The sequence below is a fragment of the Thunnus thynnus genome, chromosome 22, assembly GCF_963924715.1.
Source record: "Thunnus thynnus chromosome 22, fThuThy2.1, whole genome shotgun sequence".
Classification (NCBI taxonomy): domain Eukaryota; kingdom Metazoa; phylum Chordata; class Actinopteri; order Scombriformes; family Scombridae; genus Thunnus; species Thunnus thynnus.
Genome location: NC_089538.1, coordinates 26026821 through 26046608, shown reverse-complemented (window position 1 = coordinate 26046608; position 19788 = coordinate 26026821). Strand labels below are relative to the sequence as shown.

General features: G+C 40.2%; 2 protein-coding genes across 5 annotated transcripts in view; one reads left to right on the top strand and one right to left on the bottom strand.

Moving 5' to 3' along the window:
- Positions 1 to 2319: 2319 nt before the first annotated feature.
- The window catches only part of LOC137174877 (zinc finger protein 431-like), a 101308-nt gene continuing 83839 nt past the window's right edge, over positions 2320 to 19788 (bottom strand). The window contains exons 1-6 of one of the 3 annotated variants that reach the window (XM_067580381.1): positions 16285 to 16751; positions 14999 to 15259; positions 14141 to 14356; positions 12924 to 13063; positions 12639 to 12779; positions 6846 to 12528 (exon numbers count right to left, since the gene is read on the bottom strand). In XM_067580381.1, the coding sequence (XP_067436482.1) occupies positions 10785 to 12528; positions 12639 to 12779; positions 12924 to 13063; positions 14141 to 14356; positions 14999 to 15259; positions 16285 to 16452 (2670 nt within the window). In that variant the 5' untranslated portion in view covers positions 16453 to 16751 and the 3' untranslated portion in view covers positions 6846 to 10784. Of the gene's footprint in view, positions 5244 to 6845; positions 12529 to 12638; positions 12780 to 12923; positions 13064 to 14140; positions 14357 to 14998; positions 15260 to 16284; positions 16752 to 19788 lie in introns of those variants that run through there. The other 2 variants (XM_067580380.1, XM_067580382.1) reach the window with 2 other exon arrangements.
- ift46 (intraflagellar transport 46 homolog (Chlamydomonas)) overlaps positions 18898 to 19788 on the top strand; it is a 4879-nt gene continuing 3988 nt past the window's right edge. Inside the window, exon 1 of one of the 2 annotated variants that reach the window (XM_067580411.1) lies at positions 18898 to 19358. In XM_067580411.1, the coding sequence (XP_067436512.1) occupies positions 19230 to 19358 (129 nt within the window). In that variant the 5' untranslated portion in view covers positions 18898 to 19229. The remainder of the gene's footprint in view (positions 19359 to 19788) is intronic. The other variant, XM_067580412.1, reaches the window with a different exon arrangement.

Sequence of the window (19788 nt, the reverse complement as noted above, 5' to 3'; positions counted from 1 at the left end):
ACAGATGTGGTTTTAGATCTTGTCTAAGGACAATTATCTTTGCATGTTGATATGTGTGTATATCATACGTGTGTCATTATGTGCTTTAGTTAGACTTTTATTCCACTGCCTTTAAGCCAAGAAATGTAACACTAACATAGTTCTATCATCCTTGATAACACTATCATGTTTAGTACTCTTCTGCTTGGTTCACTTTCAGAACACTAAAGCTACCATGAAAAATGCAAAATTAGGAATCATGAAACTATTAAATTGTAAATACTTTGATTAACAGAATAACCACATTCAGGAACTGTACCCACCTGTCTGTGGACAGGAGGGGACTGACTCTGCTCCCCCTGAACTCTGCAACCCCAGGATGCACCTTCTGGGCGGGCAGACCGAAACTTTAAAACAGTGTCTTATCTGAGACTCTAGGCTGCTTTTTTGGGGCTGCTGCTTACTTTTGTCTTCTTGCTTTCTGCCATGCTGGTGGAAAGCTTTCAGTTTGCTAGTCTGAAGATGTGACATCTTCTCAATCTGGAGTCGTGAGTTGAGGATCAAGTCTAGGAGAGCATAAACCAGGATCTCTCTCCCTTAATGGAAACTTTTCAAGTCCAGACCGGCCGACTCACTCATCGCTACCAGATCCAGACTCCAGCACATCAGACTCCATTCTCCACAAGAAGCCGCCCCCAGAGAGCAAGCAAGTATTCATACAAAACCTTCATCAACGTGCTTAAACCCTGGTGCTTCATGATTTGTAACTTCAATCGGCAGTTCAGAACTAAGCTGTTGTACCGTTGATTTGACTCACTGCTTCTCAGGTAACAGTCATCTCATCTGTTAATCAGGTTTCTCACACCAACTACACAATAGATAACTCTGCATCATGCATTCAACTCATTCACTAGCCGTAGCCTTGTGTACCAGTTTACCTTTCCCTCCTGTGTTTTGTTTTTAAAATGTTGTACTACTACTTGTAGCTGTAGTATTACTAATAAATGTGTAACTAAAGTGAACTTGTTTGTGTTTTCTAGCGCTTGCATCTCAGTCACTTAATGTTAAAAGACCAATACCCTTGCAAAATCATAATAAAGATTGATAATCATGATGCTAATTGACCCCCCTTGTTTGGCCAACAAGGAGGACTATTTCCCTATTATTATACCTTCTTTAATATTAGTTATGTCACTGGACAAATAATGTCATGTTGGAGCTTTGCACACTAATAACTCATAATTCCCCCATAAAATCATAAAGCTATTTGAGTGAACAAATTCCTACATGGCACTGTTAGCTTAACTGAATTCCCAGCATGCATTGCAGTTGGGTGAAAATCTTCTGATATTCAATTCAATTTTATTTATATAGCGCCAAATCACAACAAAAGTCATCTCAGGGCACTTTTCATATAGAGGAGGTCTAGACTGTACTGTTTAATTAACAGAGACCCAACAATCCCCCCACGAGCAGCACGTGGCGACAGCGGTACGTAAAAACTCCCCTGATATGAACAAACTTACAGGATGGAGACCATTATGTGTCTCTGTAAACATGGGTCTCATAGAAGTCAGGTGGTCTCTCTGCTCAACATTAAAAAAATGATTTAAAAACACCATGATAGAAACTCCTGAACCCTTACTCTGTTAGACATATGAGTCACAGGAGTCATAGCTAGTGTTCGGTTTGTCCGTTCTGAGCTACTGTAGCAACATGGCGGTCTCCATGGAAGAGGACCCGCTCCCTACGTAGATATAAAGGGCTTATTCTAAGGAAACGACAACACAACAATATACAGCTCTGATCAGTAAAGAGTGAATAAATCCATCATCTGAAAGCTTAAACATGATTCAACGCAGATTGAGTCAGAAGCTGCAAACGTCCTGAGAGCTGAACAGAGCCGTGTGACCTGGTCTCAGGTCGGCCCGGTCTGGAGGCTGCCATAAAAAGCCACAGATGATCAGTTAAATTCAGTGCTAAACTGAGAGTTGAACGCAGTGGTATATATATTTCTTGAGTGCAAAACCAACTTAAGATTCTTCTTCTATCAAGCTTTTCTTACTGAGCTTTGATGATTACAGTTAAAATGTATAAGTGCTTGTTTTTTTTTTATGAGTTAAGTATGTATGTAAAGGGTTTTTGCATTATTTGCTTGATTCATAGTTGTTTCTTCTTAATAACATAATAATCCAAACTCTTCACCTTCATTACTGTTGCTAAGGAGCAAGAATGGCGTCTTCATTTCAAGCAGGAGACAAAAACAGCTTCTACTTTTTAGTAGAAACATTTTGTATTGCAGCGTAGAGCAAGAACAGAATGATCCAGAAACATGTAAAATCAGCTTGTCACATAAAATTTTTTTCAGATGTTTACAGCAGAAATACAAGAAATTATACATTTAAGTTTTATTGTTTGTATTTCCAAACAGTGTGTTTCATTTCAGCAGGACAGAGCCGCTATCGTTAGCCTAAATTCTGATATAGCAGCACCTGGATCTGCTGTTTCGGTTGGCCGGGAGGACAGGGTCACTACCACATGCAATCTACAAAAAAGAGAATTATTATTACGTAATATCCATTTGGCAATAAGTATTACAAACTAATAAAAGCTGCCGAAAAACTTTACTCACATATAGTAGCCATCGGGAACAATGGAGACACAGTTTTAATATGAAGCAAACATATCATCCCAAAATCATTTACTATGGTCATAAGGAGTGCATACAATACACTTTGACCAGCAACTTATTATGGTGTTTTTAACGACTGATACACATCAATCTACCACAGGGACAGGAAACAGCAGACTGGTGATGGAGTTTTTGGGCCAGTAGAGGGCGCTCATGTTACACACAACACACCAGTCCCAGCAGTGAACTAATAATATTACATTATCACAACACTAAAGAACTTTAATAGTAAATAACATGATATTAAATTAGAGAGGTGACCAATAACAGCAAGAATTGGCTATCAATTGCAAGTGGAATCATGAACTGTCACATTCACACCAAACCAACTTGTTGCCTGTAATCGATCTGCTTTGGCTGCTTTGTTTAAGTTCAAACCGTCCCCTTATCAGTAACTATTCAGAACTATAATTTAATTGATTGATTCTAAATTGAAAATCGATCGTAATGAGAGTTCGATTTCAACATTTGAAATAAAAAGCAGGATTGATTCTCCCACTCCCGCCTACTTGTGCACATGTCCGAGATAAAAAAAAAAAAACAACATTTCAAAGACGACACATGTGCCTCACCGGTAGCCTGCAGCTGTATTACTTTCTGAGACACCGAGGCCGAGTCAGAGATGACAGAGAAACAGCAAAACTGGAAAATCCTCCTGCTTCCCTGAAATCACTGGTGTGGAAACATTTTACCTTCCATGTGAGTTGTGTAAACAACAAAAGTTGACAGAGAAGCTACAGTTTGTAGGCGATGCTTCACACGTCCATAAAATTGGAGATATATTGACAGGTTTGAACTTCTTGGATCAATAATTCATAAGCAAAACATTGTTAAAAAACAATAACTCTTTCCGACAGTAGTTAGACAACAGGCTACAACCTGATTTTCACAAAAACGAGCCGTCCTCCGAGCTGGACAAATAACATCGGTCTCTACGTACAGCCGTCTGTGAGACGAGTGCGCACGGACCATCTACGATGTGCAACATTTAAACTTAGTTTGCTGCAGGTGAGGAAACCTGCATTTAATGGCTCTTCTTTTTGTAATTGTGTTTAATAGTTTGTTTCCTATTGAGTGCTGAAAAAGGTGTTATTACATTTTAAATATTTAAATTTTGACCATATGGCCTTAGCATGGTATATCAAACCCCCCCCTTAAAAAAATATGATAGTTATATCACACTTGATACCATGTAGCCTATTTTTGTAAAGAAAAAAATAAAGTGTAAATGAAAGTTGTCAGGGCATAAAAGCAATGATCTGCTGATCTTTACAAATCAAAACTCAATGGTCTAACAATAGCAGAGCCATCAGTACTGAAAAAAATGTTTAAATTGAAAATCGAATTAAATCATGGATTTGGAGAATCGTGACACCCCTTGGGCTAACATTAGCTAGTTAGCTAGCAGCACTATTGATTGTTTAACGCTGAGTAAAGAAATAACATACATATAGCTGCTGTTTTTACTGACAGTCCATCTCCTGTTTTGTAAGATGCAGATCAAATCATTTAAAAAGGGAAATTCTGTAGCTCTGAGGCATTTACAAATTCATTCAACCCATTTTATTCAAAAGATATGAAACTCCAAAATGAAAAATATAAAAAAAACTTTGGGGCGAGAAGTTAACTACAACTCCCAAACTCAGTTTGTCAAGAAGGCCAGGATAAAACTGGGTAGACTGTTAAGGCAAGGTGAGGAGGGAGGGAGACATCACTAACTTTCCTCTACAACATGTTCAACACGGTGCTGAGTGCGTTGGTGGATTTTCAGAGAATTCATGTGAGCAAAAGTTTTCCCACATTGCTCACACCAGTACGGTTTCTCTCCAGTATGAGTGCGTTGGTGGCTTTTTAGAGTACTGTCTTGAGTGAAAGTTTTCCCACATTGCTCACACCAGTACGGTTTCTCTCCAGTATGAATGCGTTGGTGGCTTTTTAGATTACTGTCTTGCATGAAAGTTTTCCCACATTGATCACAACTGTACGGTTTTCCTCCTGTATGAATGCGTTGGTGTAATTTCAGATAACTGTTTGTAGTGAAAGTTTTCCCACATTGGTCACAGCTGTACGGTTTCTCTCCAGTGTGAATGCGTTGGTGGCTTTTAAAGGCACTGCCACGAGCGAATGTTTTACCACATTGATCACACCAGAATGGTTTTTCTCCCGTGTGAATGCGTTGGTGGCGTATTAGATGACCGTCTCTAGTGAAAGCTTTCCCACACTCCTCACAGCTGTATGGTTTCTCTCCGCTGTGTATACGTTGGTGTCTTTTTAGGTCACTGTCTCTACTGAAAGCTTTCCCACATTGACCACAGCTATACGGTTTCTCTCCAGTGTGAATGCGCTGGTGGCTTTTTAGATGACTGCTTACAGTGAAAGCTTTCCCACATTGATCACAGCTATACGGTTTCTCTCCAGTGTGAATGCGTTGGTGGATTTTTAGGTCACTAGCTGTAGTGAAAGTTTTCCCACATTGGTCACAGCTGTGAAGTTTCTGACGAGTCTTTAAATATCTTGATGTCGTGAAGGCTTTGTCGCAGTGATGTTTGAGTCCCTTTCTTCCTTTATGTTTCTATGGCAACAGACAAACACAGAGAAACAGAGTGAGTGAGATGACATTTGGAACAACTGATATAAAATCTAGGACCGCTGGATTATGGCAAAATTCATAATCATTATTATTTTGGTCAATATTGAGACAACACTTATTTAACACAATTACTCATTGACTTTGGAAACATAATGCATATAAAAATAAGATCAACTATGATGTGGTGCACTTCCATATGCTACTGAAACTAAATATCTATATTATATATATTTTGTTAAGATGCATGTTGTGTGGAAAGTGATCAATTCTAAAATGATCATTCATCATGGTACTCTAAGAAACAAGAGGTTTGACAGAAATCATTGACTTGTATGATCCTGCAGTGTGTTAACATGCACCTGAGTAACCGGGTTACAGTCAAGCTGATTTCTTAACTGTCATGTAAACGAGAAGCCCACTTTCTGTAATTGGAGTTTGGGATTAGAGAAACCTGGTTTCCACAAGTAGATTTTACTCCTTGGAGAACAAAAATCTCTCTGCCGTGTATACACGTAACCAGGTTTCTAATCAGCTTTTTACAAGTAAGCATGTGCACAATAACAGACTGCAGACAGAAAGCACAGCGCTGAGTAGCTGGATGAAAGGAGCGGAGCGTCCTCGTATCTTAAATAAGAGCATCAAAAGTCTGACTGAAACTAAAAGTAGCCTGTAGATGTCAGTTTCCACCGCTGAACATTTGAGTGTTTGTTAAGTTCAGACACATTGGCGCTGTGAGGAAGACTCTGCACTGTCCGGCTGCTCCAACACACAATTCACAAGACAAACAAGACAAAACCAGAACATCATTGCAAAATTGAATGTGGCACAATAATGGTTTTATCTCGATTACCTTGTTTTCAGAATTGTTGGAAAACAAAATTGTAACTGATAAAAAAAATTCAATTAATAACCCACGCATCGACTACTGCAGCTCCTTACTGGCAGGCCTCCCTGCATGTACGTTCAAACCTCTGCAGATGATCCAGAACGCGGCAGCACGTCTGGTCTTCAATCAGCCCAAAACAGCACATGTCACCCCGCTGTTGATATCCCTCCACTGGCTCCCAGTTGCTGCCCGCATCAAATTCAAAACCCTGACGCTCGCTTACAAAACAGCAACTAAAACAGCTCCCACCTACCTGAACTCCCTCATTCAGGTCTACTCTCCCTCCCGCCCACTACGCTCTGCCAATGAAGGCGCCTGGTACCACAACAGGACCTTAAATCACCAGCTAGACTCTTCTCCTCTGTAGTTCCCTGGTGGTGGAACGAGTTACCAAACTCTGTTCGATCTGCAGACTCCCTCTCAGTCTTTAAGAAAAGACTAAAGACCAGCTCTGCACCTGATGGACTGAATGTAGAGAAAAAACAAAAACACACAGGTGCACCGCCTGTTGGCATCTACGTCCTATCAGACTCAAACTTAAGCTTTATGGCACCTACTCGTGTTGTTGTCTCCTGACCGGATCCCTGCTTGTGTCTCAGTCTCAGATGTACGTCGCTTTGGATAAAAGCGTCTGCTAAATGAAAAATGTAAATTGTAAACCCGGCCCTAATAAAACCATAAACAACAGTTAGATCATGTCTGTAGAACACAAAGGGGGCACTGGCCCCTGAACTTTCTTTATTATTAGTCAATAAACCTGTTATAGAGTTGCATTATGGGAAACGTAGGATCCTTTTTTTTTTTAAATAATCTTTATTTGCAATTCTGTCACATTACAACAAATGTGCTAAAATGTTGAACTGGAATCCATATTTGACAGAAACAAATTTTCCATACAAGGCAATTGAACAAATAGAAAAAATAAAAGAAATAACTCAGCTGGAGTATCAAATCACAACAATACATACTCTATACATACGCAAACCAGGCATACCAGCCTTGAGGTAACATACGTCATGTAAATGGTAACTGGTTACAGCCAGTCTGCCCCTGCAGTTAGCCAGAATGAAGCTGAGTCCTGGTGGATCCATCACATCAACCACAGGTTACCAGAACTTAATAAATCCACACATATTGTCATGCAGGGCAAATGTTAAGTCTTTCCAGAGGCAGTGTTTTCAATATTTCCCCCTCACAGTCCTTCAAAGTGGGACCGTCCTAAAAGATCTAATGTTTAAGAATCACTGTCCTTGCTATATACACAAAACCCTAATCATTGTAGTGTCGAATGAGGCTTTTTCCCCTATCTTGATTCAAGAGCATGACTTGGTGATTTCACGTTCAGATTTTGTAACTCTTTCCCTGCTCTCACACTCAAACAGCCAATGCTTGCGCTGAGATTTGCTCCGCTTCTGCTCAGACTGTACACTTGCACTCATATTTTGTTGCGTTCACAGATTTCCTCTCTAACCCCGTCACATACAGAGAAACTTTTCCATGCCTTTATCTCCTCCAGACTGGACTACTGCAATGCGCTCATCACAGGAATCCTCGGCAGAAGCTCCAGCTGCCAGGATCCTGGTGAGACTGTGAAAACACCATTTCTGTTTTCACTACACTGGCTCCCTGTTTCCTTCAGGATGGACTACAAAGTCCTGCTACTCACACACTAATCTATCGACAGACATGAAGTGATCACACCACAAACCTCCAGCTGCATCCTCAGACCACGGGGGGGGGGGGGGGAATCGAGCCTTCTGCTCTGAGACACCACGCTTGTGGTCTGTTCTAAAAAAAAAGGCCTCAAAACCTTTTCATCTTAACTCTTATTATTTTCTTTATGTTGTGTGTTTTATGTTATTAATACTGTAGCACTACAGTTTCACTACAAATGAAAAGTGCAGTACTATTTATTATTACCACTGCTACTATGATCTGTTGCTCTATATCCTTCTGCCATTGTCTTCTGATGTGTTCTGGAGAATGATCCTTTTCTAGTTAAAGGTTTTGTACACAAGGTTTTGATAGGCTCTTTGACGAGGGCACAACGCAGTCTAACAAGCTGGTCCAGTCCCCTGAGGGAAGAACGTTCAGGCTATTCCCCACTGGAGTTATGAGAGAGAAGTGTCTCTTAAATTTAAAGTATGTTCTGGTCTTATTCCATGAGTCCAGAGTATTTGACACAACTGGTTCTAAATTGTATTTGGTTGATTTCTGTGTGAATACGTATACTTCCTGGGTGAAGGACCCCGGCGAAAAAAAGAGTGTATTTAAGTCCAACTCTTAGCAACAAGGCGTCATGAGGCCGCTCCCTAACTGGTTGCTTCAGATTTTCCACATGGCGCAGCTCTCTGAGCTCCAGACACTCCCACTTCTATCAGCAGAAAATTAGTATTGTTGTTTTGTTTTTTTTTAATCTAATGTGATCGGGTAATTCTCAGTGTTCATGTTCACACATGCCATTGATGTGAGTACAGATGCATATAAGCTAGCTGCCCGGCTCTTTAGCTAGCTGCCAGAAGAAGAAGGCAACTTCGAGTGAAACTGCGGAAATCAGAGAAAATTCTGTCATTTCCCTCACAAAAAAAACAAAACAAAAACACCCTTTCACAAGCTGTTCACCGGGGGAAAAAAAGACGTTGGACCGGACTAACTAAGCTTACACCCGGGCTTCTCCCGCTCCTGTTATGACCAACAGAGTCGACTAGCTGGATGTGGTGTAAGTGATACCTTTAACTGTCTCCCTGTTCGTTATTTCAGAGGGAGCGTTATGGACGACGACAGGGGAACGAGATTTAAAGCATCTCTCTGAAAACTTCAAACGGCATGAACCCATCTAGACAACAGTATGAGGCTACAGCTTTTTTGGCAAAAAATAAAAAGGATTCTTTTATTTAGGAGTATTTTTACATTGATGTATATTTCTACTTAAGTAAAGGATCTGAATACTTCTTCCACCACTGATAACATTATTAAAATGTACGTTAACACTTTACAATAAGGCTACATTAATCAACATTATAGTTAAGCATTAACTAACCATTAATTAACAGTGAACTAATGTGTCTAGTAATCATTTACTAATGGTGTTCATGTTAACCGAGGTATTAATTTATACATTTTATACTTTATGATGATGCTATTAACATTATTTTAATATAGTAATAGGCAGTAATAAGCATTAAACAATACAATAAGCATTTTGTTAACAAATGCCTCTTGTTAACATTTAGTGTTTATATGTTAATTAAAGATACTGACTAATATTAATCAATTGTTGATAAAGATGTTAATTGACATGTAACGTTCACAGCTAAACCATTTCATTAAAAGAAAACTTTATAAAAGGTTTATTTAAGGGTAATGATTGTCCATCTTCCATCTTATAACTTATTTTTTGGTAAAGGTTGAGATCACTCACAGACTGTATGTTCCTTAACTTACAGCCTAACCTATAAATCTTGTATTATGTTATACTTTGGAAGCATTACTTAACCATAATTAACCATTTATTAACGCTCTTTGTGACTCTTGTAAATTTGAAACAATCACACAGCTATTAAAACATCTCCAAATGGAAATCAATTAATTATGACAACCTTTTGCTATCAACAGATATTGATAATGTTATTGATGGACAATTATGGTTAAGTAATGTTTATACAGTATAACATAATACAATCATTTATAGATTAGGAACAAACAAACCGCTACATGAAGACCTTGCAGTCTGTACACTGATCTCAACTTTTACCAAAAATAAGTTATAAGTTGGAGGATGGACAAGTATATAAGTGGCCAATCGTACCCCTTAAATAAACATTTAAAAAAAAACAAATAGCTTTCTGTTAACACAGGGGTTAATGTGACATCTAGTTTCAGAAAAATGAAGCATGTGGCCAAAAACACAACCTTAACTGCATCAGTTCAAACATGGCTCAAAGGTTCTTTTTGGTCCTCGTCCTATATTAAGTCATATTTGGATAATAATAACTAGGACATGTTTTATGCCAGAACTATGCAAATCACCACATACCTTCTACATCCTGTCAACCAAACCTGTATAAAATTCCAGACTTATAGGCCTAACCTTATGGGAGATATGGAGTTTTCAGTTTGTGGTGTCTCTGAACCTCTCAAAAACGTCTCCAAGTGGCCAAATTTGCTTTTACTCACTGCTGTGACACTGGGAAACATACTGAACACATTGTTCATTTGATGGATGGCTGGTCTGGTTTCCACATGTTTCCAAGTGGCCATATTGACTCATCTCTTGTCATGTGACACTACCGAATGTTAGTATATTTGATACAAACAAGACAAACCATGTGGAACTGAATTCCAAACCAATTTCAAATAGTTTACCATGCCAATACAAAAACTGCTCAAAGCTGAACTATATACACACAAAAACTCTATAGAATATGTATAAAAAAAAAAAAAAAAGAGAGGTATACGGTAACTATACAGTATATATATACAGTCAAATATATAAAAAAAGGAGGTAGACAGTAAAGAAAATATATCTATAAAATATAAAACATGTGCTGCTGTTTGTCTCAGGCTGCATAACAGTTACAGACTACAGACAATAACAGATCCAAGGCAGTCCTGGTGTTCTGATCAGGGACCGTTGTCTACAGTCCCCTTTGTTTGTGCCAGGCGTTGAAACAATCCCTCTTTGCCACAAAGCACAACGGCACATCACATGACACACATCCAACCGGGGTTTTCCGGTGGCAGAGTGTACATTTCCTTCTGCCTACAGTGCTTGCGCTCCGTTTCGGCACATCAAGTCCCTCTACGAAGTACTGCAGCTTGTGCGAAGCCGCTAGGTTAGGGGGCGCAGTGTATCTCCTGCTAGAAGCTTGAGACGTCGACTCTGAGCCGTGTGCTGCAAGCTCCTCAACGAGGGCCTCCCGGAATTCCTTCAGCGTCATGGACTCCGTCTGGGTTTGTTGATGGAGAACGTGGGCGTTCACCACAGCAATGTCCACAAAGTGGAAGAACAAAGTCCGGTACCACTTCCTGGTCTTGTGGATGACACTGTAATACCCGATGAGAGCATCAGACATGTCGACCCCCTTCATGTGCTGGTTGTAGTCTTTGACTGCGGCTGGAATAGGGATGTCAGTCTGCATCCGCTTCCCAGCTTTCTTCAATGTCTTGCGGGTCATATGACCATTGAAGGCCTTGTGGATGGTGGAGCACATGACGACCTCTCGGGTGTCCATCCACTTCACAAAAAGCACTTCGCTGTCCCTGATCCACCGTATGGTGCCCCGAGGAGTACCCCTGGTGAAATCGTTGGCCTTAGTCTTAGGGAAACCAACTCTGTTTGTACGAACGGTACCACAAGCCCCGATCCTCTTTTTCAACAAATCCAGGAAAAGCTGAGAACTGGTGTAAAAGTTATCAACATAAAGATGATAACCTGTGCCCAGACAACTGAAGTCCATGAGGGACATCACAGAGTCATAACTCAGTCCCTTCCCAGAGCCAGATGACTTGCCGTCATACACATAAAGGTTCCACGTGTATCCACAGCTGGAATCTGTCAGTACAAACAGCTTGTAGCCCCACTTATTTGGCTTGGCCAGCATGTATGGTCTGAGTGAAATCCTCGCCTTCGATGCTTCCATTCGTTCATTAATCGAAATGTGCTGACGGGGTTGGAAGTGTGACTTGCACGATTCGACGATGTGCTTGTAGAGCGGCTTTATCTTGCCGAGACGGTCGTATCCAGGCGTCCCCCTCTTGGCGTTATTCTCCTCATCAGCTTTGATGTCACTTATGTGCAGAGCTCGACAAATGGTGAAGAATTTGTTCCGCGACATGACGGAGGAGGGGAACGGGAGACTGTAGAGTCGAGACCCTTTCCAGAAGTCCACCAGCGTAGAGCACTTCACCAAGCCCATGTAAATCACCATCGCAATGAAGGAGAACATGTCACTGATTGTGATGTTGCGCCATGCTCCTCGCTTCCCTTTTTGTTTCTTTGCACCGTATGCGTTGGTGTTTGCCAACAAAGTCCTGAGCACAGCATCTGTAAAAAACAGTCTAAAGAATTGTAGTGGACTGCGAGCAGCCCTGGTCCCCTGTTGTGGTCCAGGCTGTCGTACTGGCATGAAGACCAGTGGAGCAGGTGCAGCATCCTCTTCATACACATTATGCCACTGCTGGGTCACTGTGAGGGGGGCACACTGTGATGCTCTGGGTGTCTGACCTCTACCCCGAGCGCCTTTGGCAGCACGGAAACGTGAACGTCTAGGAGTTGGTGTGCTGGAAGTAGCGTCCCCCGATCCACTGAATCCAGAGAGGCGTTGGCGCTTCGGCCTAGTGTCAGACTCCCAATCCGAACCACTATCTTCATCTGGTGACCTACAAAACACGATGTAATGTACAGTTGTTAGCAAAATATCCCCACTCGCTCATTTACAATTTGTTATGTTAATCAAAAGTGTGATTTAATAATATATAAATGTGTTTACCCAGCAGGGGTGTCAGCGCTTGTGGCTGCAGAAGAGGAGCGTTGCCGCCTCTGCTTACCGGGGTCAGCAGAGGACGGCGTTGGGTGCTTGTCTGGTTGAGCGTCAGGCTCCCAGTCAGAACCACCATCTTCAGCTGATGACCTACAAAAACAGTGTAATGCAGAGTTGTCAGCATTTGTTTACAAGCTTGATAAAAAGCCATATATGATAAGGAGGAAACAAGATGGCGCAGCTTGGCTTTCATTCAAGGCTAGATAAATATCTGAGTGAAAGATCGTTACTCACCGATCTAAAATGGCGTCACGGCCTTCAGCAAACATCGCTTCTCTTTCCGAGTCATATTCGCTGTCGTCGGTATCGTCTTCTGACGAGGCTTCTATCATCTCGAAGGCCTCTTCAGTGGTGAACGCTTTCTTCTTCGTGGCCTTAGACATTGCGAAATAGCCACAGAAACCAAATTAAAAAAGTAAATCGTGTTTTCGGAGGTGAGCCTGCCTTCGACAGTGATTATTACTGTATTAACTAGTGTTAATAGCATCTTTATACCTAACTACCTAACTATTAAATATATAAATACCTTAGTTAATTATTTGATTCCACTGTATAACAGTAAATGCATTTGAAATGTTAAGTGGGCTCTTTTTTGAATTACTTAAAGTTTCTTTTGTTTTAATTTGTTGTTTTAGTTGCCATAGTGATTGACCAACTGAGAGAGAAAAATGCTGTATTGGTTCTTTCACTTAACCGAAGGATCTGAATTATTTTTCAGCCGCCGCAGTTCTGTTAAAAACATTGACTCTATATAAATAGACATCATGACAACTCCCCAAAGGTGGAGCCAAAACATCTGGATCGCCCCCTGGTGGCTGATGGGACATGAACCAAACAAACAAAAACAAAAATAAAAATCAAAGTACAGCTCAGATAAATTCTTCCCAGAGACGATTTCTATCATTTTAGGCAGTTCTTATCACGCTGATGTTTGTCCAACTGCTCGTTGTTCTGATGAGTTTGTTTTTATTTGACTGTATAAAAACGGGGTGTGATGTCATCATCGACAGATGTAACAGCTGCTCTCAAACCTCCGTCAGGCAGCGGACGGACGGCTGAGGGGGGGGGGCGTGTCCCGTAGGCCGCCAATCCCGCTGCCCGACCCTGGCTACAAATGATGTCACACAAGCAAGGTGGCGGCTCCCAGAAAGGAGATATTTTGCATAGCGACAGGAAGTGGACACGCGTCACATACAGCCGACGGATAAAAACCATTAAACATTATTTTCTAACTTTGTTTAAGCTGAACTCAGGAAACACTGAGACCTTGATGTAGTTTTTAATGACTGAAAACTCAGTGAACACAAAATCTGGAAGTGTTTTAGTTTCTTTTTTTCAGACTTTCTCTCCAACAACAGAATGAACAGATGATACACGGACCCTCCAGACTCGTCCTCGTGTCTTTAGTCTCATTATGAAGCCGGTTTTATCATGAAGTCCTGAACACTGACCTGTTTATCGGTGGTAGCAGAGGGTGAACCTGGTTCTCCTCTTTTAACAGGGTTGTTGGTACAATGCTCTGGGTTGGTGAAATCCAGCAGGTCTCCTCTCTGACTGATGGACTGTTCTTCTCCTTTTTCCTGCGTTATTTCAAGTAGCAACCAGCACTGAGGTACATTACTGACTCCTATTATATAGTTGGAGTGTAAACCAGAGTTTTCTATCCACTGAGAAAAAAAACAAACACAAGAAAAATTAATTAATTAAAAAGAAAAATATACACATTTCAATAAATGTTCAAATGATCCAATATTTCAGCAAAAATCAAAGATTAGAGAAAAAGTCCAAAAACTGAAAACAGATTTGTGTATCAGAACTTTGTTTTTTCTTCTTTCCTCTCCCATTAATCATCTCACCACCCCTCAGATTTATCTGCTGACCCTTTGGAGGGGCCCGACCCCTAGGTTGGGAACCACTGGACTAAACTAGCTAACTGTATATAAAGTAGTGTAAACTAGCTCCACCTCCAGCAGCTACAACAGTAACATGCTGCTCTAACACTGATGCTTCACTATTAATAATCTAATGATGTCATATATAATAATATATCAGTCAGAGGGACCAAACCACTACTTTTACTGCAATACTTTAACTACATCAAGCTCATAATACTTATGTACTTTTACTGCAATACTTCAACTACATCAAGCTCATAATACTTATGTACTTTTACTGCAATACTTTAACTACATCAAGCTCATAATACTTATGTACTTTTACTGCAATACTTTAACTACATCAAGCTCATAATACTTATGTACTTTTACTTGTAATGAAGCCGGTTTTATCATGAAGTCCTGAACACTGACCTGTTTATCGGTGGTAGCAGAGGGTGAACCTGGTTCTTCTCTTTTAACAGGGTTGTTGGTGTGGTTCTCCGGGTTCTGGTTCTCCTCTACTTTGATCTTGTAGTGGTCCTGGTCTTTGAAATCCAGCAGGTCTCCTCTCTGACTGATGGACTGTTCTTCTTCTTCTTCTTTTTCCTGTTTTATGTCGGGTAGCAACCAGTGTTGAGGTGCATTACTGACACCTGCTGTGTTGTTGGAGTGTGAACCAGAGTTTTCTGTCCACTGGAAAAAACAACAAGAAAAAATATATATAATTTAAAAAAACAAGAACATTTCACTGAACAGTAAATTCTTTTGCTCAGTCCAGTTTCTTTCAAATACTGGAATCGAGCTTCCAGGAAATGTCGGGTGAGGAGTAAACGTGCTCGCCTCCAGTTCCCACACTTTTGAACTTTTACCCTTTAAACCTGTGGATCAAACGATCAAACAAATGTGCAAAGATAACATTAATATAATAAGAGACAGTTCCCGGGGAGTTAGCAAGAAGGCTAATCTGTGGTGTAGCATTTTGGTTTGCTGTTTGAAATGATTGAAGTCGTACTTGTATTATCTCCAGAGTGTCTCGGCATTAATGACCAGATGGTTGAACATAGAAAATAAACTCCTCAACAGGAAGAGGAGTATAAGATATGATGTTTTATGATTTTGCATCAGGTTTTTCTAAAAGCCTCTTTATGCCCAGTAAACCTGTTCACATTGAACTCTTCCAGTGTATTTTGAGTTTAATACATAATGCATCATTCTTACTCATGTATTGTTTGCATGAAGTAACTTGAGGCCTCACGAAGCATCTAAATTCACAAAGTTAACCAGGCTGATGAGCGCGGCAATAAAACCTCGTCTATGTGCAAGTAAGGAAGTAACAGCTGCGGGGGGGGGGATCAGATGATTCTTGGACATCTGCGTCCGTCTATCTTACAACAACTGGTTTATTCCATGTTTTGAGGGTGTTGTTGGTCCATGCATGAACGTTTGAATGAGCATTGATGATCCTTCTGCCAAAGACTCCAATAAAAACTCAGTCTGAGATCAAACGGAAGTGGATTCTTGGAGGTTTTTCCACCACAGAACTTTCTGATAAACACACTAAACTGGCTAACTAACTAGCTGTTGGCTTAGCTTTAGCTAACGACTAGCACAGCCTGGACAACGTGACTACTGTGTTGACTGGGATAACTGGTCAGCCATGTGACTGAACAGGGGTTCATATTAGAGCCTCGTGGCCTGATGAAGTCCTGAACACTGACCTGTGAGTCCAGTTCTTCCTTTTTTACGGGGTTGTCGGTGGGATACTCCGGCTTCTGGTCCTCCATTCTGCTCTTGTGTCCTGGTCTTGTGGTCCTGGTCGGTGCTGGACTGTGTTTCTGCTCCAGCATAAATAACACATCCGAGTTCTCGCGATATCGCGTCAGCATCTCGCGGTCACTCGAAGCTCTTTTTTTCTTAAATTAACTTTATTTAAAACACAATTCACAGCAGGAATATTGATTTTGATTCTTCAAAAAAAAAAAAAAAAAAACTAGAAGCAGATTCAAAACAGCAAGTCTTTATTAACAGTAAATAAATATAGATGCATACATTTAAATAATAAAAATAAAAATCACCTTCACATCCCAGCAGTTAATTTAACATCAACCAGATTTCTGTAAACAACCAAACATATCAAACCACAAATCATTTATATTTTTAGACCATATCAGCAAACCACACAAACAACCCATATGGTAGCAGAGCCAATTAAATGAATAAATAATAATAATAATAATAATAAAAATATTCAATCTTTATCAAAACACACATAGTACAAAGGTTTTGTATTGACTGATGTGTATCAGCTGATAGTTCTCTCCTTCATTTCTAAACCAAGTTAGTAAAGGTTTCTGATATTTCTATTTACATGAATGAATGTGATATTTCCCCATAATCATGATGATATTGACCATATCAGTTATTTTATCTTTGTACATTAAAATCTGTAGTTTAAGGGATCAAACTTTGATGAATCACCAGCAACTGGAATTAAATGTCTTTATAATTAGATTGAGATCAATACAACATATTGGTTTACAGTTTAATTCATTTAAATATGTGATTTAAAAAGGTTTAGCGGTTAAAGAGCGATGCTAAGCTACCTGCTCCCTCTTTTAATTTTCTTTATGTGAATTTATATTTGTTACAAATTAAAACAAATGAATCTCACATGATTCAGTTTTATTTTAAAACATTGACCGGTAATAAAACTCAGATTACATTTGATTTGCCTGCAACAAACGACTGTTTTCATTATCCATTAATCTGAAATAGTGAAAAATGCTCGTTATTATTTCTTAGAGTCCAAGCTGACATATTTTAATGTCTTGTTTTGTCTGATCAATAGTCAAAAATACCAAAATAATTCAGTTTACTGTCACAGAAAAGCTTCAGAAAAGTTCCAGAAATAGCTGAATTGTTGGATTCAATAACTGTGAGGTGATGGCTGTTCAGTCGGCAGCAGAGATGGTAAACAGGTTTCAGTCATTACAGTCCGAGTCGTTCACACCTCCTCATTGTTCTGCTTCAGTGCTGGAATGTAACTAAGTACATGTACTCAGATACTTTATTACAATTTAAAGGTACTTTACATGAGTATTTCCATTATCTGCTACTTTATACTTCTGCTTCACCACAGTTCCTGTTCAGATCTACATTTTATGAGTCAAAGATGTATTTTATATTTTTACATTTGTAATGAATTTAAGTCACTTTGTAGAGATCTGTTTTCAAAACATAATTCAAAAGGGAATCATGCAGCATGGGAGGAAAACTGTCCAAAGAGAGTAAGAGAGGTAAGAAATAATCAGGGTCTGATCTAAGACGAGACTTCAGCATGAGGAAGTAGGTAAGAAATGTTAAGATGTGAGGCAAGAAGCTAAGAAAACATGATGAGTTTAAAGATCAGGGGAAGATTTGGGCCTTTTTTTCCAGTGGTAATATACCGTATACTGCTGGAGTAGAAATAAAACCTGAGAAAACATAACGTGATATAACTGTAGGAGATTTCTGGGTGTCGACACGGAGACATGAAGAAAGTATTAAGCATTGTTACTTGTTGTAGACGTTGTACAATCATCACATCAACAACAGTTGTTGTTCAGCCCTTTCCTTAAAGATTGTGAACACAAACCAGACAGCTTTATACGTCTCCAGAAGCAAAGCTACGTACCTAAATGGACACTTCCACAAACTGTTACACTTTCTTACAAACAAGTATGGTCATATGATCTTACAGAGACCTCATGGTCAATGACTTCAAACACGACATCCTTCCACTTTAGCATGTTTAGGTACCTCATGATCCGCACAGTCCCAGACCCCAGAGGTCAGCGAGCAACCCTCAGGTAGAAACCAGTTCAAGAGTCCAACTAGCCGAGGAGCAGGATTTCTTCACTAACATGTAGACCAGGATGACAATGACATTACATCACATTCAACAGAAAACAAACATTGACCCTCTAGTTTGAAAACAACATTTGTTATATGTATACAAAAGATTTATAAAATGATAACCTCATCATTCATTTTGCTCTCACAGTGTTGTTGTTGGGAGTTTCTGGAGAAGAGTTGCAGCTTTTAGTTTCTCTCAAACATCTGAAACATAGAGAATTTAGAGCAGAGTGTGGAAATGGATGGGAAGAGATTATTTATTTATTTATTTATTTAGTTAGTTAGTTAGTTAGTTAGTTAGTTAGTTAGTTAGTTAGTTAGGTAGGTAGTTAGTTAGTTAGTGTAGATTTTAGTTTAAATCCAGCAGATGGCGGTAATGCGACATTTTGGACGCCAACCGCCACTAAAAACCAGGAAGAAGAAGAATGACACGTCATCCCATGATGCATTGCGTGATCCGTTGCTAGGATACAGTCAATTCCTCCCGTTAGCCGCTAACACGACGCTCACGCATTTATCCAGCTAGACGCGTTTCCACTGAGCTCAGACTGTTAGACAGACATTTAAAACATATCAGGAAAGTTAGTTTACGCGTCCATATCGGCGCTTTAACCCCCGCACATCGCGCTGTAGGACGGTTTAAAGCCTCCGGAGGCCCGGTCCGTTGTTAGCTGTCCGTTGCTTGGTGGCCAAAGCTAAACGGTTAAATAACCGGTAGATAAATGCCTGTAACCGTCGTTCAGCTCTGTCGGTGATCTGTCGGTGTCATATGGAGCGAGCTAACCGGGGCAGAGGCACGATAGTCCTGAAGAACCAGCTGTACGACGAGAGCTTGGAGGTAGTCGACTCCGAGGAGGTAGCGAGCGTCCGCAGCCCGACTCCCCGCAGCCAGCGTCAGGTAACAGTGAACAACACGGGCGGAGCTAATAAGAAGCTAAATGATCATGAAAATATTATACTGATGCTTCTTGTGAACTACTTTGCTTGCTGGTTGTTAGTTGGATGCAACAGTTAACAGGTTATTTTGGTGAGAAAGTAACAGAAGCGTCTCGTTACTGGTTGTAACGACCGACGCAAGCAGCGCTCCGGCTGTTTGTTTGTGTATTTTGGTGCCAAGAGCAGCACGTACAGGTGTGAGGAGAGGAACAACCAGGTGTACAAATAACAGGTTTACACTTTAAAAACATGTGCTATGTGTGCGCCGTGTCATTTAACTCCGTTGGTTAAGTTTAGGCACAAAAACCACTTGGTTAGGTTTAGACAAAGAGCACAGTTTGAGTTAAAACACTGAAAATGTGTCGTAAAAATGCCGGAAATGACAGTCAGTA